Here is a 23269-nt window from a genome sequence, read left to right as displayed (position 1 = left end):
AAGCCTGCCATTGGCGATATGTCGGACGATCGTCGATACACGATACTATCGTCTATCGGCACAACACTACTGCAGGATGAAGAAGAGTCTGGACTCCCTGGAGGAGGCTTGTACTCATCACCATCACTATAACAACTTGACATTTCTGTAGTTTCATCTTCTTGACGAGGTGACCTCACTGTAGAATCAGGTATATCCTTCTCCGGGGTCTTTACCTGCAACATAATTTCAACATATTACCTGCCTGCATGAAGATTTGACCTAAATGAATGTCCAACATGTTTAAAACATTTACAAATGTACAAAACAGTACAAATCACTTTCAGTCAAGTTTGGTAAAAGTTCAATCATCTTTAAACAGCTGTTTTAGAGTAAAACTGCTCTTGTTCATTGAAATTATATAAAATGATAAAATAAAGTATAAAATGATAAAAGGTCTCATAAGCCACCCTCTTCCCTGCTTGTGTTTTTGCTCATTAAAAAAAATATTTGCCATTATCTGAAAACTAATAGTGCTATAGTGATATGTAAATGCTCTATCAACCTTCTAGTTTTCTAAAAACTAGTCCTTCACTAAACTGAAAGCTCCTGTTTTAACTGAAGCAAAATGGAATTTGTCTTTTAACATGCTAATCCTTATTACAGTTGCATAAACTGTTTGTGATCATGCATAATTGTAAAAGGGGGTATTATACTTAGACATTTATTTTGGCCATAACCAGGTTTACTGACAAGATGCGCATGACGATTGTATGCGATTAATCGTGCAGCCCTAACGCCGGTTTTATACGCACACGTGAGCTGCGCGTAAGCAGGAGCGGCATTGAAGCAGCAGTGCTGCGATCGTTTCACTTCAGAGAAACAGATTTGATACGTGCCATGTGCACTGATAGTCATAAAGCGTCTTTAAGAGGTTTTGCTCATAAATGTATGTCAAATAAAGTAATGTGAACTTGAGATTTTAATACTCTTAAGCTGCACATTGCCGATGTGAAAGCACTATGGCAACGCGGGGCAAACACTCCCCTACTAACACAGAACGTTTAGGGAACGTTAGCAAACGTTTGTTTTTGGTTCTCCAAAGGTTAGTTCGAACCAAACCAAAATCTAACGTTTAGGGAACGCTACGCATACGAGATGGTCACGTGTGCGGTGTGAAAATGGCGTAATGAAAATGAAACGTGCCTGAAAATTGCAATTGGGGAAATATTAAAAATGCTTTAAAGGTTCGAAACATAATTCCAGATATTATGTTAAAAGCTCTCCATAATTTTCCATAATGCCCACTTTGTTCACATGTTCACAACTAGTCAGTCACTGTTCACGGTCACACTCACAACAAGATTATATGATAGTAAAAAGTACTTACCACTGTTGATGCTCTTTCACATTTTTCGTGGTGACTTCGTAAAATGCGTAGTCTTAGTTGAAATCTCGCTAATCGACTATTTGTATCCATATTTTGTTTGTGCTCTTGAGCACAACTGCTTCTCATAATTCGGAAACTTTCTCGTCTAACAAACAGTGCGCTCTGATTGGATAATTACCATGCAGTACAAAAGTGTTGTGATTGGTTGAGTCCACCTGCATTGCAGTTTTTTCTTGTTTTTTTAATTGAGCTTCTTATATCAGTAAGATTAGATATACTGTAAGTGTTAAACCAATAGACTATACAACATACTATGTTTTACATTAAAGAGGTGACCGTATAAATATGTTACACTTTTTAAGATTTGATTAGTCAAAATACTAAAGAAATATGTTTTATATTATCCAGGACTAAATCCCCCTATATTTTTTGTTGTGATATTATGTGCACATTGACAAGTTTTCTGCATCCTGCTCATGGAGCGTTCTGATTGGCTGATCCTGAAAGTGGCCTCTCAAAATAAACTGGCCTGTTCATGTGCCGGCTGTAGTAAGCTCAGGATTAGCTGAAAATCCACTATCACAAACATCTCTGTATGTAGTGTTGGATTGAATTGAGTTGTTCACATAATTATAAATATAATTAAAACAACTTTTTAACAGACTATTTTTTTAAATAAACAGATATTAATTATTTACAATGTCTTACAATGTGTTTGATACTTTCATGTGAAATCCGATCAGGATTTAGGCCCCACCACAGCACTGAGACAGCTCTGACAACTGATATCTGCATGAACACCAACACAGGCAAAGGAAATTCAACTCTATAAGTCCAGTGCTTTGTAGTGATGGAAATTTTCGTTCATTTAGGTGACTCGTTCATTTTCAGTTCGTTCACCAAAATGATTCGTTCAGACTCGTTCACTGATTCGTTCAGTGACCATTTCTTAATTTTACAAAAATACGCCAATAGGTGGCGAAGATGTGTGTCATTATGTGTTATAAGACAATGAATGACTTTTTGCAAAAACTCATTAGTTTTTAATAAAGCTCAAATTGTGAAATACTAAGCATAATTTTATCAAGTTACCGAATATATTAAGACACACGTACATTCATAGTACATCTAATCTGGATTTGTTGTAAATAAAGACTCCCGTGCATGCCTCCTCTGGTTCAGTCAGTCATCAGATCCTCGTTCACGAATCATATAATTTCGCTCATGTCGTTCAAGACTTCGTTCAGACGCAGATGACTGATTTAAGTTCGGTGAAAGGGTGGATTAAACTATATAGACATATAAAACTATATTAAACAGAAATACCAATTTTTTCAACAGTAATTAACGTTACCTTGCTTATCATTTGTATTAAGGTAAATAGTCCGCCTAAACATGGTTACTATAACTTTATTAAAATAAAACCACATGATTCTTTCACAAGATTGTTTACGTTGCACTCGCTATCTATACGATCTCTCTCATTCATTAGGTTGTAACCTGTACCAGTCATTCAGTTTGTTTAAGAACGCGATCTCTCTCTCGTTCGTTCAGACTCAAAACAGCGGCTCGGTCAGTGAAGGGCGTATTCATTCAGTACGTTGAGCCAATCATATGCTCGGCCACAGCTTATACTCGATTGCCATTGGCTCGTAGTTTTGTCACTCTTTGAAGGCGGAAAGAAAGCCGCGCATCATTTGTCCGTGCTCCTCAAGAAGGGAGGGAAATTTCAGTGAACGAGAAATATGAGTCAATGGATGGCGTGAACGAGAACGATTCGTTCACATAAAAGATTCGTTCAAAAAGAACGATTCGTTCACGAACGTAACATCACTAGTGCTTTGGTCTCTTCGGCTTCCTGTCGCTCAGAGAATAAAATTTAAAACTTGTGTATAGCTTGTGTACAAGTCTTTTCATGGTTTAGCACCACAGTACATCTCTAAGATATGAGAGACATTTGAAACATTGAATGCCCTGAGAACTTCAGGGAGGGGTCTCTGGTGGTCCCGAGAGAAAGGAGTAAACACGCTGAGGCTGAAGCTAAAATCTGGAACAGTCTTCATGAGGATGTGAGACAGGCATCAAACTTTGACAATGTTCAAATCCAGGCTGAAAACAGTTATTTTCACTGACACACATTATTTTATCTGCTCTCTTGCTTTTTATAGTAATACATTTTTATGTTGATGTTTTATGGATTGATGTGATCTGCTTTAAAGGCGCTCTAAGCGAATTGAAGCGTTTTAGACCATAAAACATTTTTTGTTACATACCGGAAACATCTCCTCACTATCTGCTTGCTGCCTGTCCGCTGATCAAACTGTAAAAAAACGCGATCTCTGTAGACAGCCCAGGCTTCACAATCGGCAATATCAACAAGTGGCCAAACCTAGCATCACAAAACAAAACAAAGTATTCCAGACAATAAACGACAAAAAGGATTTGGGGTGGGGGTTGGGCGCGTTCATGAAAGCACGGAAGGGAGGGGGAGGAGTTAGCTACGCTCCATCTGTTTGAAAACAGTTTCAAACGTCAACAATAACTAACGTCTCGCAGATTCGCTTAGAGAGCCTTTAAGTGTGCTTGGTAAAGACGTTACCGGTGAGACAAATCAATGGGACTGGCATGTTTAAAGATCTGTCAGTGTAAGTTATTTTCAGGTGAGACGGCTCGAACATGTGTTTTAATCTAGGACTAACCTTAAGCCTTGTCAATGAAACCAGGGGATAATCTCCACATTTTTACGCCATTTTAGCTGGGGTTTCACAGGCGGGGTCACAATCAAGATTGTTACTGCTCAATACAACATCTGAAATCATGAATATAATTTAATGACAACACCACATAAGCAGGGCCGCATTAACAATAGGGCTAGGCGGGGCTAAAGCCCCGGGGCCCGTCCAAGGAGGGGGCCTGTGATTGGCTGTGGAGCAGATTGACTACTACTGATTGCCAAAGCCTTACCACGCACCTTACAAATTAGCCCTGTTATTAAGTGGCGTTTTGCCGTATATTTCATGCATTATCATGGAATCATTATCATTAATATTATAGTGATCGTTCACAAAGACCCGCCTCGTTTAATTACTGTGTGACAAGTCAGGCCGCTCTTTGTTGTCGGACAAAATTGCGTTTTCGGCGTTATAATTGGTCAGGGCGCTTGTCAATCAAACCCCCGTGGGCAGCAGGGCATGGTGGATTGAAACGTCACGTTTGAATTTGAAATACCAATCAAATGCATTTATTCCATATTTAACTTGCGAATGAACAACCTGCTGCTGCACGTAGGCCTATCAGGTGATGGGGCTGCCTGCGCCTTAGTAGACGCATCAACCAATCAATCGCCTCCACTCTTCACTTCATTCTAGACTAGTCTTCGATAGCTAAAAAGCTGCAATCAGCTTTTGAATATGGGTAGGTTTTTGCAAAAACACCATATTTTGCGGAAAGACGGAAAATCTCGTCATTGGCGGGGAAGCGTTTTCTCTTAATTGACAAGATATCTCGTCAATGGCGGGGAAAGAGTTAAGAGAAAACGCTTCCCCGCCAATGACGAGATTTTCCGTCTTTCCGCAATACCGCTATTATCCACCAGGTGGCGCCCTTCCGCAACTTTTTAAAACCGGAAGTATTGCCCTATGGCAAGCTGCTGCATGTCCGTGTATGTTTTAAAGATCGCTCTGAATGGGATCTCTATGAAAAGTCCGTCATAAAAATGGAATTATCTCTGCTTTTTGCTCAAAATATGGTGTTTTTGCAAAAACCTACCCATATTCAAAAGCTGATTGCAAAAGAACCACTAAAGGTAGGATGAAACGGTTTTTTTTTTATTGAAAGCAGAGGGTCTGTTCTTTCATTTGGTATATTGTATGTTTATATATTTAAAGAAGAACATTTTCTGGAAGGCATTAAACTTTGGTGAAAATCATGAAAAACGCTGGCGCTGGCTGGCAACTTTTTTTTAAAACGCTGGCGGTGAAAGAGTTAAATATAAGGTTAAGGTTACCCTTAATAAAAAATGGTCTGCAAGTAAACCCCTTAAGTGAACCACAAGGCTGTCAATAAGTAATTACCCTTAAATGCTAAAGTATTACCTTAAGTTCTGTTATGCGTTGCTAAAAGTCCTTAAGTCCCATTACCTTAAAAACTTAAGGGACCATAACAACTCCCTTAACGTCACATGCGATTGCTGATTTTATGGTTATTTAAGAAAATGAAGTACAAACGCGCATTTCTAATGATCTAAACCAGTAATTCTCAAAGTGTGGTCCGCGGACCACTAGTGGTCCACCAAACCCCCCCAGTGGTCCGCCAAAAGATGACCTAAACTAGGCAAGTGCTTATACAATCGTCACTTATTTAAGTAGATTTTGAATGCACTTGCGAAACTGTGATATCAGATTCCATAAAAAAAAAATTGTGTGTTCGTGTACATGTCGAAATTGCGTGAAAGTGACCTTGACGGTCGAAACCGCTGAGGCTATAAAGGAAAACAATGACACGGACCCATTATTCGTCCATTGGCAGACTATTTGCATTCACGTGTCAGGCCTCTATCTATGCACAGGAACGAGTTACGAGGTCGAGACCCGTGCACCCGTCTCAGTCTCGGCATGCTCGACGCGCGGTGCGAGTTTGGTGAAGATCGGGCGAGGTCGAAAATTTGGTCCCAAAAAGACGACAGGGGTACCCCTTACGTCGTTTTTTTGGACCAAATTTTAAACTTTGCCGGATTTTGCTCAAACCGCTCACACACGACGAGTGTCTCGGGGCGGTGACTCGTTGTGGGGCGGAGCTACGGCACTGACATGTTTCTTCGATTCCATTAAAAAAATATATAGTGTGTTTGTGTACATGTCGTAAATACCTGAAAGTTACCTTGACGCGATGCGGCCGTTGTCTGCGTTGCGGTCGAAATTGCTGAGGCTATAAAGGACAACAATGACACGGACCCATTATTCGTCCATTGGCAGACTATTTACATGCACGTGTCAGGCCTCTATTTCGGCACAGGAATGAGCTAGGAGGGTGGGATCTGCGCCCCTGTCTTTGTCTCTGCACGCTGGACACGCTATATGAATTTGGTGAAGATCGGGCGAGGTCGAAAATTTGGTCCAAATTATTTACTAAGTCCTGTCTGTGTTTCAGTATGGGGTCCGAAATTTTGTCACCAGGGAACAAGTTTTCTAGGCGTTTCGGACGACGCTGATTCTGGTAACATTTCTGTGAGAAGGATTTTTGAGTTTGGACTTTTTTTGTGAAAAATGGTGAGAAAAAGCCATATTTGGGGCTTTATTCCTCGGCCCGGCAAGGCCGTAGGGAGTCGAGTGAAAATTCGTTGGAAAGGCCCGGAGTAGACCTTTCCAACGAACCTGGGTTTGAGAGGGTATCACTCTGTAGGGCGGAGCTAGAAGCATTTAAATATAGAAATTGTGTGGCAAACGTTTAGGGCTTTATTCCTCGGCCCAGCAAGGTCGTAGAGGCTCGAGTCGGGGTTCATTGGAAAGGCCCCGACGAGACCTTGTGCCACTCTCGGGAGCGGAGATACGAGCATTTGAATGTAAAAGCTCATTTTCTATATCTCTGGACGTGGAGGTCCTAGAGACTCAGGGGTGGGGGCCTTTTGAAGGGCTCAGAGAGACCTTTCGATCAACACCAGCCTCGAGTCTCTACGACGTTCCGTCGCCGAGATATAGTTTTTCGTTTTTAAAAATGTACGAAAAAGGCTTATATTCATGGCTCTATTTCTCGACCGAGGAAGGTCTAAGACACTCGAGTGAGGGTTCGTCGGAAAGGCCTGCACTAGTACTTTCCAACGAGTGTAGCCCAATTGGGGGCGGAGCTACGGTCATTTGAACCGTTGAAAAAAAAAGGTTTTTTTTGTGTTTGAAAACATGTGAAATAGGCTAAAGTGTAGTGCTCTTTTTCTCAGCCGAGCAAGGTCCGAGACACTTGAGCTTGGGTTCGTTGGAAAGCCCTGGGCCGGATCTTTACGAGGAGTCCAGAGCTATGGGCATCTGAATACGAGGAAAAATTTGCTATATCTTTGGAAGGGGAGGTCCCAGAGACTTGGGGGTTGGGTCTATGTGAATGGGGCGACGACACCACCCCCACGTCTCTACGTCATTCCCGGTCCGAAATAGTATTTTTTTTTCTTTAAATGTCGCATATGGGCTCTTTAACGGTTTAGTCTCAAATGTTTTTGCCAGAGAAGGGGCCCAAAGTTTGGGGCTCTTTTTCTCGGCCTGTGAGAATCGGAGAAACTTGAGTGAGGGTTCGTCGGAAAGCCCCGAACCAGGGGGCGGAGCTAGGGGCATTTGAAGGAGATCGAATGTCATCAGATCCGGTGTCGTCGGAAAGGGGACGGCGAGACCTTTCGAACGGCGCCCGCATCGCCGACGTTCGGGGGTGGAGCTAGGGGCATTTAAACGTGAGCATAAATTTGTTTATATCTCCCGAACGCAAGGTCCTAGAGACTCGGGGCCGGTGTCGTCGGAAAGGTCTCTCCGCCCCCTTTACAAACAGCCCCGCGTCTCTACGACGTTCCTTGGCCGAGATAGAATTTTTTTGTTTTTTTCGAAATTTTCAACAAAGGCTCTTCTGGTGTTTGGCCTCAATATCTTTTGCGCGTGACAAGGTGTATAAAAAGGCTCATATTCACGGCTCTATAAACGGAAAAATCTAAATAGACTGAAAAGTGAAGCGCTTGACTTTCGGGTCTAAATAAGACTGGAAATTCAATTCGCTTCACTTTTATGTCTATTTATCGTTTTAGACCATAAAGTCAATCCGCTTCACTTTTCAGTCTATATCGGAAGCAGTGCTCCGCCCCTTTTGCCAGGACTATATAACCCCGTCCCTCTGGAGCTCCCTCATTCTTCAATTTATTATCAAAGCAAAGATGATGTCCGATTGCCCTATTTGCAAAAGAACCTATTCGCAGCTGAGTCAGCACCTCAAGGTGACTCATGCTGTGAGGAACCTACAAGAGAGACGACTCCTTCTCCTGCTCGAGTCTGGCAGGGTCAACGTCCGTAAAGGACGTTGCTCTGTCCCGGGGTGCGAGAAGGAGGTCATGCGCATGGACCGGCACCTCCACGGGCACTCCGAACTGACGCCAGATGTAAGAAAAGAGAAGATCGTCGCCCAGCTGGCCGCCCAACCTGCCGGTCAGAGCGACCAACCCGCCGGTGGCCATGGTCTCCACCCTCGACCTGCAGGTGGAAGGAAAGCAGGCCGAGGGCGAAGCACCAAAGCCCCACGGTGAGGAAGAGGAGCCGCAGGACTGCGGCTCTGAGGCGTGCCGGAGGCTCAGGGTGCGCCACAAGAGGCAGGTGGCCGACCTGAACACCCAGACGGAAGCCCAGGAGGAAGACATACAGATGCCCCACTTCCCGGACCACGTGACCGTTCTGAGTGGGTATCGGTCCTTCTTTCCAGCAGAATCCAGCCGTCGATTGTCTATAACGCTAACGTTTGTCTCGTTCTCTCTCTAACTCTCCAGACGATCTCCTGGAGGCGTACCGGAGGTACCAGGAGGGCTCCGAACCCTCCAGGAAGCTTAAGGAGAATGTGGGGGGAAGCTGTACAGGATCCGGTCCTTCCTGGCCTTCATGGCCGAGGGCAAGGGCCGGCTCACCACGAGCGTATCAGGAAGTGAGTTTCGCTCCATTTCTCCGCTGTCGTTTCGATGTCGGTGGCTCGTGATTAACTGGCTCTCGTTTCTCTTTCTTTGTGTGTGTCCGCAGGTGGGTGAGCAGCCTCAGGGCAACAAAGGTGGAGGAGACGACTGTTAACCACTATCTAAAAAACGTGGCGCAGTTCGTTGACTACGTGGCCGAGACCCCTCCGTCGACCTTGCTTGGCATCAGGCGGGAGGTGAGGGGTCTGCTAAAAGGGCTGAAGCGCGGTGTGACGATGCACCAAATTGGGGTTAAGCAGGCAAAGGAGGGTCGGCTTATCCCCAAGAAGGTGCTTCGGAAGTTCCGTGCTGAAAGCCGTAAGCTGATCCCGGGGATACTGGGTAGGTCGAAGTCGCTAGCCCCTTTGCCTTGCATCCTTTTCAACAGCTCGGTTTTACTGACGTGTGCTTTTATATCCACAGATCAACTGGAGGAGGACCTGAGCCAAAAGACTCAGTTTGTGCTGTACGGCCACTTGACGGCTTACTTCGCCTCGATTTATGGTCACCGACTAGGGGTTTTCCAAAACCTGACCATAAAAGAGGTGGAGAAGGCCGTCAAGTCCGACAGCACGGGCTCCTACCTCATAACAGTGAGCGTTTTCCTTAGCGCAGATCTGAAATGCTCACGCCTTTCGAACGTCTCGCTCACTAACTCTCTTCTCCGTGTTTTCACAGATCTCGCTCCACAAGACCAACCAGGCCTTTGGCCCGGCGCAGCTCTCCCTAACAAAGGAGGAGTATCACTGGTTCCGGAGGTTCCTGGCGCTGCGAGAAGACCTGGTGGGTGGGCCGGAGGCGGTCTACTTTTTCTACACCTCGACAACCAACCCCTGTAAGAACTTGAATAGTTACTTCCAGGGAGCTTGGGTGTCCATGGGACTCCCCGGCAAGCCCACCTTCACCGACATATGCACCTCCATCGCCACCCACGTAAGTGAGAACCCGTTTGTGTGTCTCATTCGTGTCAACGAGGTGTTTGTGTTGATGCTAACTTCTTTCTCTGTCTTGCATTTTAGAGCTTGGAAGAGTACCCCACCCACCTTGAGCCCGAGAGCTCAGTGGCAGCCTCCTCCTCCGAGCCGTCGGTCGTGCCGTCCTCTGCGGGGTCGCCTCCGAGCCAGACTCCTCCGAGCCCGCCGCCTCAGAGCCCGCCACGTCCGAGCCGACAGCCTCCGAGCCGACAGCCCCCGAGCCGGCAGCGCGGCCTAAAAGAGCTGTCAGGACCATCAGGAGGAAACCCATGGTGGTCCTGTCACCTCTGAAGGTGTCGCCGGTGAAGGGGTCGCCGGTGAGGAGACCTAGTCCATCTTATCAGCTGTCCGGCTTAGCCAAAGCAAGTCGTGCGCGGGCTAAGGTCCAGCGGGCACTCAGAGGCATGAGGAGATAATAGTGTCAAAATGTTCTATTAATTTGTTATATTTTTGTTAATCAGTTCTATTAATGTGTTTAAAATGATTGTAATGTTCATGTGTTGTTTTAATAAAGTTTTAAAATGTGTTTTAATCACTAGTTTGGTTGTTTCTTTATATTTTTAATTGCATGGTAAATAACATGCAATAACACTGTTTAACAACATGAACGGATGCATTTCTTATCTAAGTGTGTCACTGACAACTGGTACGTTTATTTTTGCATGGTATATAACATGCAATACCCCTGTTTAACAACACAGGTGGGAAAGATTTTGGAGTGAAAAAATGCAAAACTTTAGGGCTCTATATCTCAGCCTAGGAGGGTCACAGAGTCTTGCAAGCGGGTTCGTTGGAAAGCCTTTCCAACGAGTCCAAGGTCGAGGGTGTTGCCGCTCTCGGGGCGGAGCTACAGGCGTTTGAATATAAAAGCAATTTTTTATATCTCCGGAAGGGGAGGTCCTAGAGACTCGGGGGTGGGGGTGTTTTGTAGGTGGCGGAGAGAGCTCCAACCACGAGTCTCTACGACGTTCCTAGGCCGAGATAGTGTCTTACCCTTTAAAAAATTTGTGAAAAATGCTTGTATTTAGAGCTAAGTTTCTTGGCAGGAAAAGGTCATAGAGACTCGAGTGGAGATTCGTTGGAAAGGCCCGCACCAGGCCAATCAGGGGCGGAGATACGGTCATTTGAATATGTGTAAAAAAATACTTGGACTTAAAAGAGTTTTTTTTTTTTGAAAACATGTGAAATATGCTAAAGTGTAGTGCTCTTTTCTCAGCCGAGCAAGGTCCGAGACACTTGAGCTTGGGTTCCTTGGAAAGCCCTGGACCAGTACTTTCCAAGAGCGTCAAGGTCGAGGGCGTGGTCCTCTTTGAGGCGAAGCTACGTGCATTCAAATTGGGAGAAAAGACCTAAAATCAGTGCCGAGATTAAAAATTCCCAGATTTACTTAAAAGTGCTTGGGCGTGAAGAGGGAGTCGGGCCATGCGTGGAAACGTGAGTCTCGGGGCGGTGACTCGTTGTGGGGCGGAGCTACGGCTCTGACACGTGTCACCGATTCCATAAAAAAAAAAAGTGCGTTCGTGTACATGTCGTACGTGTGCGCAAGTGACCTTGAACCTATCTGAGCTTCGTCCGTGTTGTGGGAATGCGGTCTAAATCACTGAGACTATAAAGGAACAAATTGACACGGACCCATTATTCGTCCATTGGCAGACTATTTGCATGTACGTGTCAGGCCTCTATCTCGGCACAGGAACGAGCTAGGAGGGTGGGACCTGCGCACCCGTCTTAGTCTCGGCATGCTTGACGCGTGGAGCGAGTTTGGTGAAGATCGTAGGAGGTCGAAAATTTGGTCCAAAAAGACAACGTCGTTTTTTGGGGCAAAATTTTAAACGTTCGCGGATTTAGCTCAAACCGCTCACGCGTGAAGAGGGGGGTCGCGCTCTGCAGAGGAACACGCGTCTCGGGGTGGTGACTCGTTGTGGGGCAGAGCTACGGCACTGACACGTTTCATCGATTCCATTCAAAAAAATATAGTGTGTTCGTGTACATGTCGTGAATGCGCGAAAGTCACCTTGTCGTCCGCGTTGAAGCTTTGCGGTCGAAATCGCTGAGGCTATAAAGGACAACAATGACACGGACCCATTATACGTGTCAGGCCTCTATATTTCGGCACAGGAATGAGCTAGGAAGGTGGGACCAGCGCCACTGTCTTAGTTTCGGCACGCTGGACACGCTGTACGAATTCGGTGAAGATCGGGCGAGGTCGAAAATTTGGTCCAAATTATTTACTAAGTCCGGTCCGTGTTTCAGTATGGGGTCCAAAATTTTGTCACCAGGGACCAAGTTTTCTAGGCGTTTCAGACGTTTGATTCACCTGGTAATATTTCTGTGAGAATGATTTTTGAGTTTGGACTTAGTGTTTTTTGCGAAAAAGGGTGAAAAAGGCTCAAGTTTAGGGCTCTATTTCTCGGCCCAGGAAGGTCGTAGAGACTCGAGTGAGGGTTCGTTTAAAAACTAGTTTTTTTTTCCGGAAGGGGAGGTCCTAGAGACTTGGGTGTGGGGGCTTTTTGAAGGGTCCGGAGAGAGCTTCCGAAAGACACCGGCCACGAGTCTCTACGCGACTGCACTTTTGATCCTCTGGACTCTCGTCGATTTCTGACGCGTCGCCGTTCGGGAGTACTGGGCTGATAAAGGACCACAGTTTTGTCAAAATATGACTGATGATTTCTCTGCATCAGAACAACATTATAAAAATCAAAAGAGAAGATTTTCAAGAAGTCTTTTTAATCGCAGACTAGTGAATGGTGAAAATGTCAGACGAGATTGGCTGCTCTATTCCCCATTTAAAGGAGCCGTGTATTGTTTTGTGAGCCGACTGTTTTGTGTAAATGACAAGAACGCCCATTCAAAATTTGGATGTGCTGATGGCTTTAACGATTGGAAGCATGCAAATGAACGGATTGTCGAGCACGAGGGATCTGAGTTACATCGCAAATGCATGCTTGTGTGGATTTCAAGAACTGCAGAGCAGGGTAAAATTGACAATGAATTGAAACGGAAGTATGAAACAGAGAGCCAGTACTGGTCAGAGGTTCTTAAAAGAGTTGTTGCTGTTATTACATTTATATCTGAGCGAGGACTTGCTTTCAGAGGAAACAACCAACAATTTGGATCACCCCAGAATGGAAACTACTTGGGTTGCCTTGAACTAATCAGTCAATTTGATCCATTTCTTAGAGAGCATTTTGCACGATTTGGCAATGCAGGCAGGGGGACTCCTTCATATCTTTCTTCTACTATGTGTGAGGAGTTAATTGATTTGATGGATGACAAGCTGCTCTCTGTAATCCTGGATAAAATCATATTATTTTTCAATAATTGTTGACTCCACCCCAGACATTTCACATTCAGACCAGCTCACTTTTATTGTCCGATATGTATCAGAAGAAGGAAACACAGAGGAGCATTTTCTTAAGTTTCTACCCATAAGCAGTCACACTGGTGAGTCCCTATTCCCCAGAGAACTGCCGTGGACAGTGCTTTGACAACTCCAGTAATATGTCTGGTGCTTATAAAGGTGTGCAATCTCACATACGTGAAGTCAACCCGTTAGCCGAATGGGTTCCCTGTGCGGCACATACTATGACCTTAGTTGGGGTAAATGCTGTAAACTGTTGTCTTGAGACTGAGGAGTTTTTCTCATTTGTACAGTCTCTTTTTAACTTTTGCTCAAAATCCACCTGGAGGTGGCAGATTGTTACATCCAACCTAGAAAAAAATGAGAAGGGCCGTGTTCAAACTCTGAAATCCTTGTCAAACACAAGGTGGGGTGCACATGCACAAGCAACCAGCACCCTTTGTCAAAATTATGACAACATTTTCCAGTCCCTTCAAACAATAGCAGAAGATGATCATCAAAACCTGACAACTCGCAATGAGGCCACATCTCTCTCTAGGCAGATGGAGAAGCTTGAAGTCGCCATTCTGTGCAGTGTTTGGAACACAGTGCTGCAGCGTGTTCAAAAAACAAGCACACAACTTCAAATGGTTGCCCTTGACCTGTCTAATGCTGTTGCTCTGCTGGGTTCATTGAGAGATTTTATTGCAGATCTCCGTGATCAGTTTGAGAGGTTTGTGTCAACAGCCAAAAACATGTCGTCATGTGTATATCAGACATACAAAAGTGACATGCAAAGGGAGAGACAACATAAAAAGCAACCAGATGAGTCATCTGTGGCAGATTCACTCAGTACAATGTCAGAAAAACAAAAGTTTCAAGTTTGTGTGTTTAATGTCATAATTGACAAACTTGTGGCTGAGCTTGATCGGCGCTAAAAATCATACAAAGATCTTGATCAAAGTTTTGGATTTCTGAGCAACATGCATACCATCAACTCTGAAGACCTACATTCTAATGCTACGCATCTTCAGAAGAAATACCACATGGATTTGCAAGATGATTTCCCTGATGAAATTGCTCAATTCAAGGACTTTCCAAAAATGAGAAAAACAAAAGTCCCATAGCCTTGCTTCAGCTCCTGAGGAAGAAAAACCTGCAGTCTGTGTTCCCTAATACAGACATAGCTCTTCGTATTTTCTTGACTTTGCCTGTGACTAACGCCAGTGGAGAGCGTTCTTTTTCCAAACTCTCTTTGGTCAAAAACCGTCTTTGTTCATCCATGTTACAAGAAAGACTGAACCATCTTACTTTGATGTCCCTGGAAAATGCATTAACTCATAGCCCTGGGGCCCAGTGAGCTCTTAATGCGGCCCTGCACATAAGAGAAACATTAGCAAGTTATGTCACTAGAGATTTCTTTATTCATTTGGTTATTGAGACGTGAGGATGTCATGCTTGACAATGGTTGTCAGGGACGGGGCTGAAGTGAAGAAATACACCCATTATGGCTTAAGCTAATCCCTGTCTAGGAAACCGCCCCTAAATTCTCCAGTGAGACCAGGATGGACAGCTTCAGATCTTGCTGAAGCTTGTTCTAGCTGAGGGGACCTGAGGAGATAACCTTTTCCCCCAGTTCTGTGTGCACTGCAGGGACACTGAAGGACAAAAAGTCCTGGGAGTGGAGTCGGTGTTGGCAAATTTTGCAAGTAAAGTAACATGACAAGTACAATGGCACTAGGTGGAAAATAGATTTGAAAATAAACAGATACCAGTGCAAGAGTCTGCGCATGTATAATCAGGGCCTTTTCACCAGCGAGTAGAGGGCACAGTGGTGAGTCAAGTATTTAAAGAGATAGTTCACCCAAAAATGAAAATTCTGTCATTATTTACTTACCCTCATTTTGTTATAAACCTGTATAAATTTTGTTGTTCTGATGAACACAAATAAAGATATTTTGAGAAACATTTGTAACCAAACCGTTTGTGGACCCCATTTACTTCTATAGTATTATTTTTTCCTACTATGGAAGTGAATGAGGTCCATGAAAGGTTTGGTTCAACAACAAAATTTATACAGGTTTAAAAACTAAATGAGGGTAAGTAAATAATGACAAATTTTTCATTTTTGGGTGAACTATCCCTTTAACGTCTGTCATAAACCTTAGTGCTCCATGATACACTGCATCTTGCCCAAAAGAGCTGACAGAGGCATTCATGTAAACAATGTCTCCATAATCTAAGACACTCATAAAGGTGGCAGACACTAACTGTTTTCTGACTTGATAAGAGGAACATGACATATTTTGGCAAAAGAAACCAAGTTTAAGCTTGAATACCTTTGTTTATTACCAAATAACTCAAGAACCAACCTGTGGTCTTGCCTGTGACACAACTTCCACAGCATGGTATTCCTTTGCATCAAGAGCTTCATCACTGAGAACATTTAATGTGGCAGTAACTGAACCATGACCCTTTCTAAAGCCAGATTGATGAGGCGATAAGATGTTTTTGGAACATAAGTGATGCTTCACCTGCTTATTAACTATTTTTTTGAGAGTTTTTTCTAACACACACAATTTTCAAATAGGTCTGTAGTTATTTGGAGAAGTTGGGTACTCGCCTTTTAGCAGAGGTTAAACAAAAGCCTTTTTCCAAATGCCAGGAACAGAGTTTTGTTGTGTGGACAAATTTAAATGATGTGCGACTGGTTCAGCTATGATGTCAACAAACCTCATATTGTGCATGATAATTCTGGGGTGTGCCACTGCATAACTTAGGGTGATAGTAACAGAGCAACCCAGAACTTTAAAAAAAATTGTTAGGCCTAGTCCACACGGACACGGGTATTTTTATAACCGTGAGTTTTTTCACGCGGTTTGGCCGTTCGTCCACACGAAACCGCAGTATCAGGGCACTGAAACCGAGCATATTTGAAAACCCCGGCCAGGGGGAGCTTTTTAAGAAACCCCGGTTACAGTGGTGTCGTGTAGAGAGTAAAACCGGGGGTTTTGCCTTGCGATTTCAGAGTGTGCGCCGTTATCCACTGTGTTTGACGTCAAGATTGTGCGCCGCTGACTGCTTTGTTGATGATTCTGTGCAATGGCGTACGTATCTTGCTAATAATATCTGTGCTAACAGGGCTTCTAACATGTATACAGATAGATGCTCAGTTATCTCACTATAATGCGGAACACGATTTGGGTTATATCCCCGCCTGCTGGTGTGGCATGCTCTTGACAGCGCTTGATAGCGTGATTTGCTTTATCGTGTGGATGGATATTTACTTTAAACTGAGCATGTGTGGACGGGATTTTTTTTTAGGGAAAACTCCGGTTATAAATATACCCGTGTCCGTGTGGACTAAGCCTTAAGGCCGCGGTATACTTTTTTTCCGCGTCCGCGTCGCGCGCGCACGCGTCCGCGCAGCTTTTCGAGTATACTCCCCGCGGCTACACGCGGATGGCCGCGTTCGACACTATACGCAATACAAATGATTTCTTATTCAAATTATTAGTCTAACAGGCTGTCAGGGCAGCACTGATTTGGCGACATTTACAGTACATTAAAACATTAGGATAGGAGAAGAAAAGTAACTCATCCACAATTGCAAACACAGTTTAGAACAAACAACAAGACAACAAAGAACAGGAATCAAACAAACATGCTCCAGAGCTTTCTGTTCTTGGAAGAAGTAAAATTTAAAGAAGAAAAACGATAGTGTGTGTGCAAATGCTGTCTATGTCCTTTGTATAATTGTTTATAGTGGAGTGCACTGTCTAAATATTTTCACGCGCATGCGCTGTTGTACGCGGACTGTACGCGCACTGTCCGCGCGGTCTCAAATTTTGGGCTGCACGCGGACGGTCCGCGCGGCCGGCCGCGGACCCTCTTGATGACGAAAATGACGTCATGCGGACGGCGCGCATACGCGGACGTCCCTAGTATACTTTCGGCTTTAGTCTGTAGGAAGATTGTCATTCATCATTTGTGTGCCTTTTCCTGAATCCTGAGTTTTCAATTCTATTTTATTGAATTAATCCTATAAACTTTACCTGTTGTGGTGTAGTCATTGACTTACTAGCTCAGTCTAACCAAATAACGTATCAATAGCTTGTCTATTCTGTGAGCTTTGTGTTGGTATCATTAAAGAGTGCAATGTCTGCACTTACAGGCCGTATAGCTTTTGTATTACAGAGAATGTGATAGTAACTGCATTCAATTTGGGGAAAATAAATACTTACTTTTTTGGGGTATCATATGGGCGATACCTTTTCCTATGATGTGCTGCTCTTGGTTTGTTAGTGGCTGAACTGTGAGGATGAGAAATGTTTGCTCTGTGATATGTTGTTGTTGACGCCCAGAAATAATCTCTCCTGTTTGGGAACAATAAAGATTAGTCTAGTTCAGTGTTAGGAAACGTTGGTCCTGGAGTGCCAATGTCCTGCAGATTTTAGCTCCAACCCTGATAAACCTTGCCCTCCTGCAGTTTTCAGGTGACTTTTTAGACCTTGACTAGCTTGTTCAAGTGTGCTTGATTAGAGCTGGAGCTAAACTCTGTAGGACATCGGCACTCTAGGACCGACGTTGCCTACCCTTGGTAATCTAATGAGCCCAATCTAAACTTAGGTATCTGCCTACATCCACAGTTGAAAAATACTTGGCAAGTTCCATTGTATGGCTTTTTGTTGTTGTTAATTATGTTTTTATTTCACATAGTAAATTGCCAACAAACAACAACAAAAGATGTTTTCCCTCATGCCCCACTCATTTCCCTTTAAGGGAAAACAAACAAAAGAACAAAAAAAAAATGCATTGTTACACTTAATATATGAAAATAATTGTACAAATAACAGTAATAATAGTATTGATGTCATGATGTTTTTTTATTATCTATTTATTACTTGTATTGCTTTAAATCCGTTAATGAATAACTAGAATAAAACACATATACCACTTATTTTTCCTTCCATCATTAAACTGTGCCATATATACGCCTACACCTTTAGATATATTTTATTATGATTTTTTTGCATGACCATTCTGCTTTTGTCCATAAGGCAATCGGAAGAAATGCTTTAGATACAGCAGTTTATTTCAGATTATTTACAATATAATGGTTATAATTATTGATATTTCTGAAGAAATACTACTGTATATGACAATCATTATGACGTAGCAGACCCTTCAGCCAATCAGAGCCGCAGGCTCATCTGCCCAATCACCCTTTAGCTGATACACGTGTTTTCATTGGAAGGAGCGAGTGTCCGTCAAATCTATTTCAAAAACACGCGAGCTAAACACAGCTATAATGTTTTATTTATTTTTTTTATCCTTAACTCTTTCGCCGCCATTGACGAGATATCTCGCCAATCAAGAGAAAACGCTTCCCTGCCAATGACGAGTATTTCCGGCTTTCCGCAATACCGCTATTATCCACCAGGTGGATTCCGCAACTTTTTAAACCCGGAAGTATTGCCCTATGGCAAGCGGCTGCATGTCCGTGTCTGTTTTAAAGATCGCTCCGAATGGGATCTCTATGAAAAGTCCGTCACAAAAATGGAATTATCTCTGCTTTTTGCTCAAAATGTGGTGTTTTTGCAGAAACCTACCCATGGCAACTTTTAAAAAAAACGCTGGTGGCAAAGAGTTAATGACGATCCTGGGGGGAAATTAACTACTTCAATTTCATCACGGATATTTGGCACCACTTTCTCAAGAAGAACTCTGAAACTAACCCAGGACTTTGTAGAGTAGCGGGAACCAAGGCTGGACTTTGCGGGGATGACGAGAGGAGTTTCTCTGCATCACTGGAGCCCGGCGCGAGAACCAAGGCTCTCAGCGGTCACTTGACAATGGGACACAAGGGTGACACAGAGTCTGAAAACACTAGGACGGTTGAGGACAGCGATGAAAGTGGAGAGATGAGGTATGAAGTTAGCAATGGATGCGCCATGGAGTTGGCAATGGATGTGCCATGGAGGAGAAGGACTTATCGTGAAGACTCTATTGGTGAGTGTGCTTTGGTATTGCTGTTGTTGTGAGTAAAATGGCGATAACCTAGTATACCAATATAATGTAATATGAGAGTGGTGGTGAATTGTGACCGCTGCTGCTGGTTGGGGAGGTTATGTGTAATAGCTAATAAACTAATAAACTTTCTTCTGCCATTGGAGTCTATGGCAGCCCAATTAGAATAGAACTGTCTGGTAAAAAGTTGTGAAATTTGGCACATTGATCGGGGACTGTCCCATGATTAATTTGACCAAGTTAGCAACCAATCAGCAATTAGCGGACATGACGACAACTGTGTGTCAAAAAGACAGCTGTAGTCCAATTCAGAAAATATAAATTGAATATAAACGAACGAGAGTGCGGAAGCAAAATCCTTAACTCCTTTATCTATGATTAGTTTTTGCTAATAACTTCTGTGTGTGTGTCACTGTTGAAAGAACGACAACATAGCGGTGCAGCGAGCGACGTAACCTTGTCATTTCCCTGTGACAGTTGTGATTGGTTCGGGTAGGCCTCAGCCAATCAGTCACTCGTTTACCGTGTGTGCCCAGCAGTGTTGGGAAAGTTACTTCCAAAGTGTAATACATTACATATTACAAATTACTGTCATTTGAAAGTAATTAGTTACATTACAATATTACTGTCTCTGAACTGTAATGAGTTACACTACTTTTGCGTTACTTTTGAGTTACTTTCATCAAAATAACAGAAGTATGACTAGGCATTGTAAATGTTAAAATGTAGTTTATTGCTGCTTATAAATCTAGAAGTTATGTATTGGCCCTCGAGCTTTGAATAGGCACAGTGAAGACTTATGGCAAAATAGAGTAACAATCACTCTCAGAATAATCAATATAGACAAATGATCTGGTAAAAATCTGGTAAATTATGGTACACATACCAAACACAATAGAGCTAGAGCCCACTATAATGCAACCTATAGCCTAATAACATGGCAAGACACGCAACCTCTCTTCATTTCTATTCTTTAATTCACTTTTAATTCAGATTCACAGCACAAACCTGGCATGCACTGGGTTGACACAACTTATCAAAAAGTGCTATTGGAGGATCAGGCCTCTAGGAATACAGTTCATTTCAGTACAATATATGGATTACATGTAGGCTAACATATAATTGCTTAATAAAACACAGACAAACAGAGAAACAGTGCTTTTTGCCAAACAATGAAAATAGGCTCCCATACAAAGGCTGGTAAAAACTTTAAACAGTGATGTTTAAATGTACTATTTAGATAACCATGTTTAACCATGTTTAACCCTGTCCAGTCAGGAGCATAGAGACACATGGAGGAGAACTCAAACACTGTGTTAACTGAGCAGATCCTCTAGTGCCAAAGAAAAATGAAGTAGTCGCGCATGTGCGGGCCCCCGTGAAAAAACTACGGAATGCGTGATCCGGTTTTTACCGCAAATTTGCATGACGCGTAAAAGTTTTATGTCACCTTGTTCTCAGTTGAATCTACCGAGGAGTCTACGCAACCCGGGTAAAGTCAACACATACCTCAGAACCCCGAGAAGACGCGGGCAAGCAGGTTTAATGAGACATGGCAGATGAGAGAGAGAGAGAACGGGAGAACTTCTAGTCTACATTAACACCAGAAACATTATAGATGAGAGTAAAGGTCTTATAGCAGTGCCCAGTTGAGGAAAACTGAATAGAACAAAAGAAACATGTATGTATCTTATGGCTAGAATTAGTCATCTGGGTTGTATAAATCTTTGGTTCATAAGTTCCTATTCTGAAAGTTTAATCAATTGCATATGGTCAAGTCTATTTATTATTTTTCAGTAATGCAGTTATTTTGGGGGGAAATGGGAATAATTGCATTGCAGGCTGATTTAAAGTGTGTCCTAAATTTTCTGCTTCTGCTCCTAAAATTTTCAGTCAGGTAACAAAGATAACAACAAATGCCCTTTCAATAGAAAAATATATCCCATATTTAATATCTGAGCATATTTAAAATACAAACCTTGGCAGCAAACTATGAGGCAAAAAAAAAAAAAAAATAATTGTAACCAATCTCAAATGTTAAAAAAAACCCGAGGTTTTGATTTTGGGTCAAATCGTTCAACTTTACGTTGTAGTTTAGGTTGCTGTTTGTAATAAAACTGTAGATAGCATAGGAATAGCCTAGCAATCTATTATGTATATGGACTGTAACCATAGCAACGTTAGCTTACTTGTCATTTGCTGGTGTTCATATGGATTTTACTGACAAGTCTCTTTACTTCTGGGGTTTGTGGGATTTTTATGTTGTTTTATTAATCAGTATGTTATGTTATAATTCATATGTGCCATTAGGTTTTCTGTGCTGAGATAGGTGAGTAAATGTCTGTGTGTAAAGTTGAGAGGCTGTGGTTTCGGTTGGGGGAGAGACCAGCAAACGCTGATAACAAAGCCCTGAAGAGAAAACACGCAGAACAGATGGTTTCAATAAACAAGTTGTTTGCTTTATAACTATGTTATATTTAGAGAAAGTGAAAATTAGTATGTTTAACTAATGAATGCATTTAACCAATTCATGAACAATGGAGTACTGTTGTGTTGTTGAATAATTATGTTTTACATATTTACTGCCTACATTTCATGCTGATTGCTAAAAGTGTTAAAGTTACAAAGATGTCCAAATAAGGACTGTGGAAATTGATTTTGTTCCATGTTATATTTCTTTAATTAATCATTTTATTCTATAAACATTGTGTGTTTCATATATGCACTGAGCTATTATGTAGAAATGAGGTGTTTATGTTTGAGAGTGGAGAGTTACCAGTTTTTGTGTGTGTGCTGCAAGGAGGAATTTAGGAATTTACGCCTGGCATTGATCAAGATAAGAGAGAGGCCTGAGGGGGAAAGCAAACAGGCGACTATGTCATTAACTAATGCCTTAATGTTCACAGGATAAAATATGCAATGTATTTCTTACTTAATCAGTATTAATCATTGAATAATTGATGTAATAAATATAAGATGTTGTCTTTGATAAATTTGTATTAACCAATGAAATGAAGGTTGCATATAGAATAACTTAATGGGGGCAGGGCAGCTCAACCTTGAAGAACAGAATCTCCTGTGTGTGTGTGTGTGTTTTCTTTCCTAACAGATGGTTTTTAATAATGATTAAAGTGTTTCCTTAGAAGTAGTATTGCAGTAAAAGATTTAATATGTGTTTATCTATCTAAAGAAGTTAATGTGTGCCTTATTCATATAACCAATTTTACAAATAATGAAATTATGTCATGATATTGAAATATGTTTTACATAATAATCACTTTCATCTTACAGCTTATGTTTTTTATAAATGAATGTTTTGTTAATGATTTGTTTTTAAGAAAGCATTATAACATGCTATTCAAAGTGGAGGAGTACTAGGTAGGAACGGCAGGGCTCCCAGGGATGAGAGGAGAACAGTTTGTTTTTCTTTGTCTATGTGTGTCCATCTTTGCCTACAGGCTAAAATTGGGTGTGGTGATGGAGTCAGATGGACGAGGGGAACGGCCTTTGTGGGAGGAGGATTCTGAAGAAAGAACGGCGATATATACTCATGTTTTTGTTCTGAGCGGGAAGTTTGTCAAATCCTGCTGTAGGATTTGGGACACTCCGGCATGCTGTAACTTTTTCATATCTGATCAATAAATATTTGAACTTAGATATTTGTATCTTTTGCCTTTCCTCTAAATTATGAACATGCAAATGGACGCCTTAAAGTCCAACAATTGGTGACTCCCGACGTTGTTGGAGGGAAAAGGAGATTAAGAGAAGTTTTAAATTGCCTAAGATCGAGTAAGGGAGGGCTCCATTTCAACACAAAAGACCGGTCTTCTAAAACAAAGGTAAGCAGAAACCTGTTTTATCAAATTCTGCTATTG

The 23269-nt window shown here is 42.5% G+C and overlaps 1 protein-coding gene across 2 annotated transcripts in view; it reads right to left on the bottom strand.

Annotated features, from left to right (window-relative positions):
* Positions 1–23269, bottom strand: part of LOC135745137 (NLR family CARD domain-containing protein 3-like) — a 223092-nt gene that overhangs the window by 179554 nt on the left and 20269 nt on the right. The window contains exon 3 of one of the 2 annotated variants that reach the window (XM_065263505.2): positions 17609–17740. In XM_065263505.2, the coding sequence (XP_065119577.2) occupies positions 17609–17740 (132 nt within the window). The remainder of the gene's footprint in view (positions 1–17608; positions 17741–23269) is intronic. The other variant, XM_065263506.2, reaches the window with a different exon arrangement.

Source organism: Paramisgurnus dabryanus, chromosome 10 (assembly GCF_030506205.2).
Source record: "Paramisgurnus dabryanus chromosome 10, PD_genome_1.1, whole genome shotgun sequence".
Classification (NCBI taxonomy): domain Eukaryota; kingdom Metazoa; phylum Chordata; class Actinopteri; order Cypriniformes; family Cobitidae; genus Paramisgurnus; species Paramisgurnus dabryanus.
Note: the sequence above shows the minus strand (reverse complement) of the source record. Positions and strands in the feature narration are given on the sequence as shown.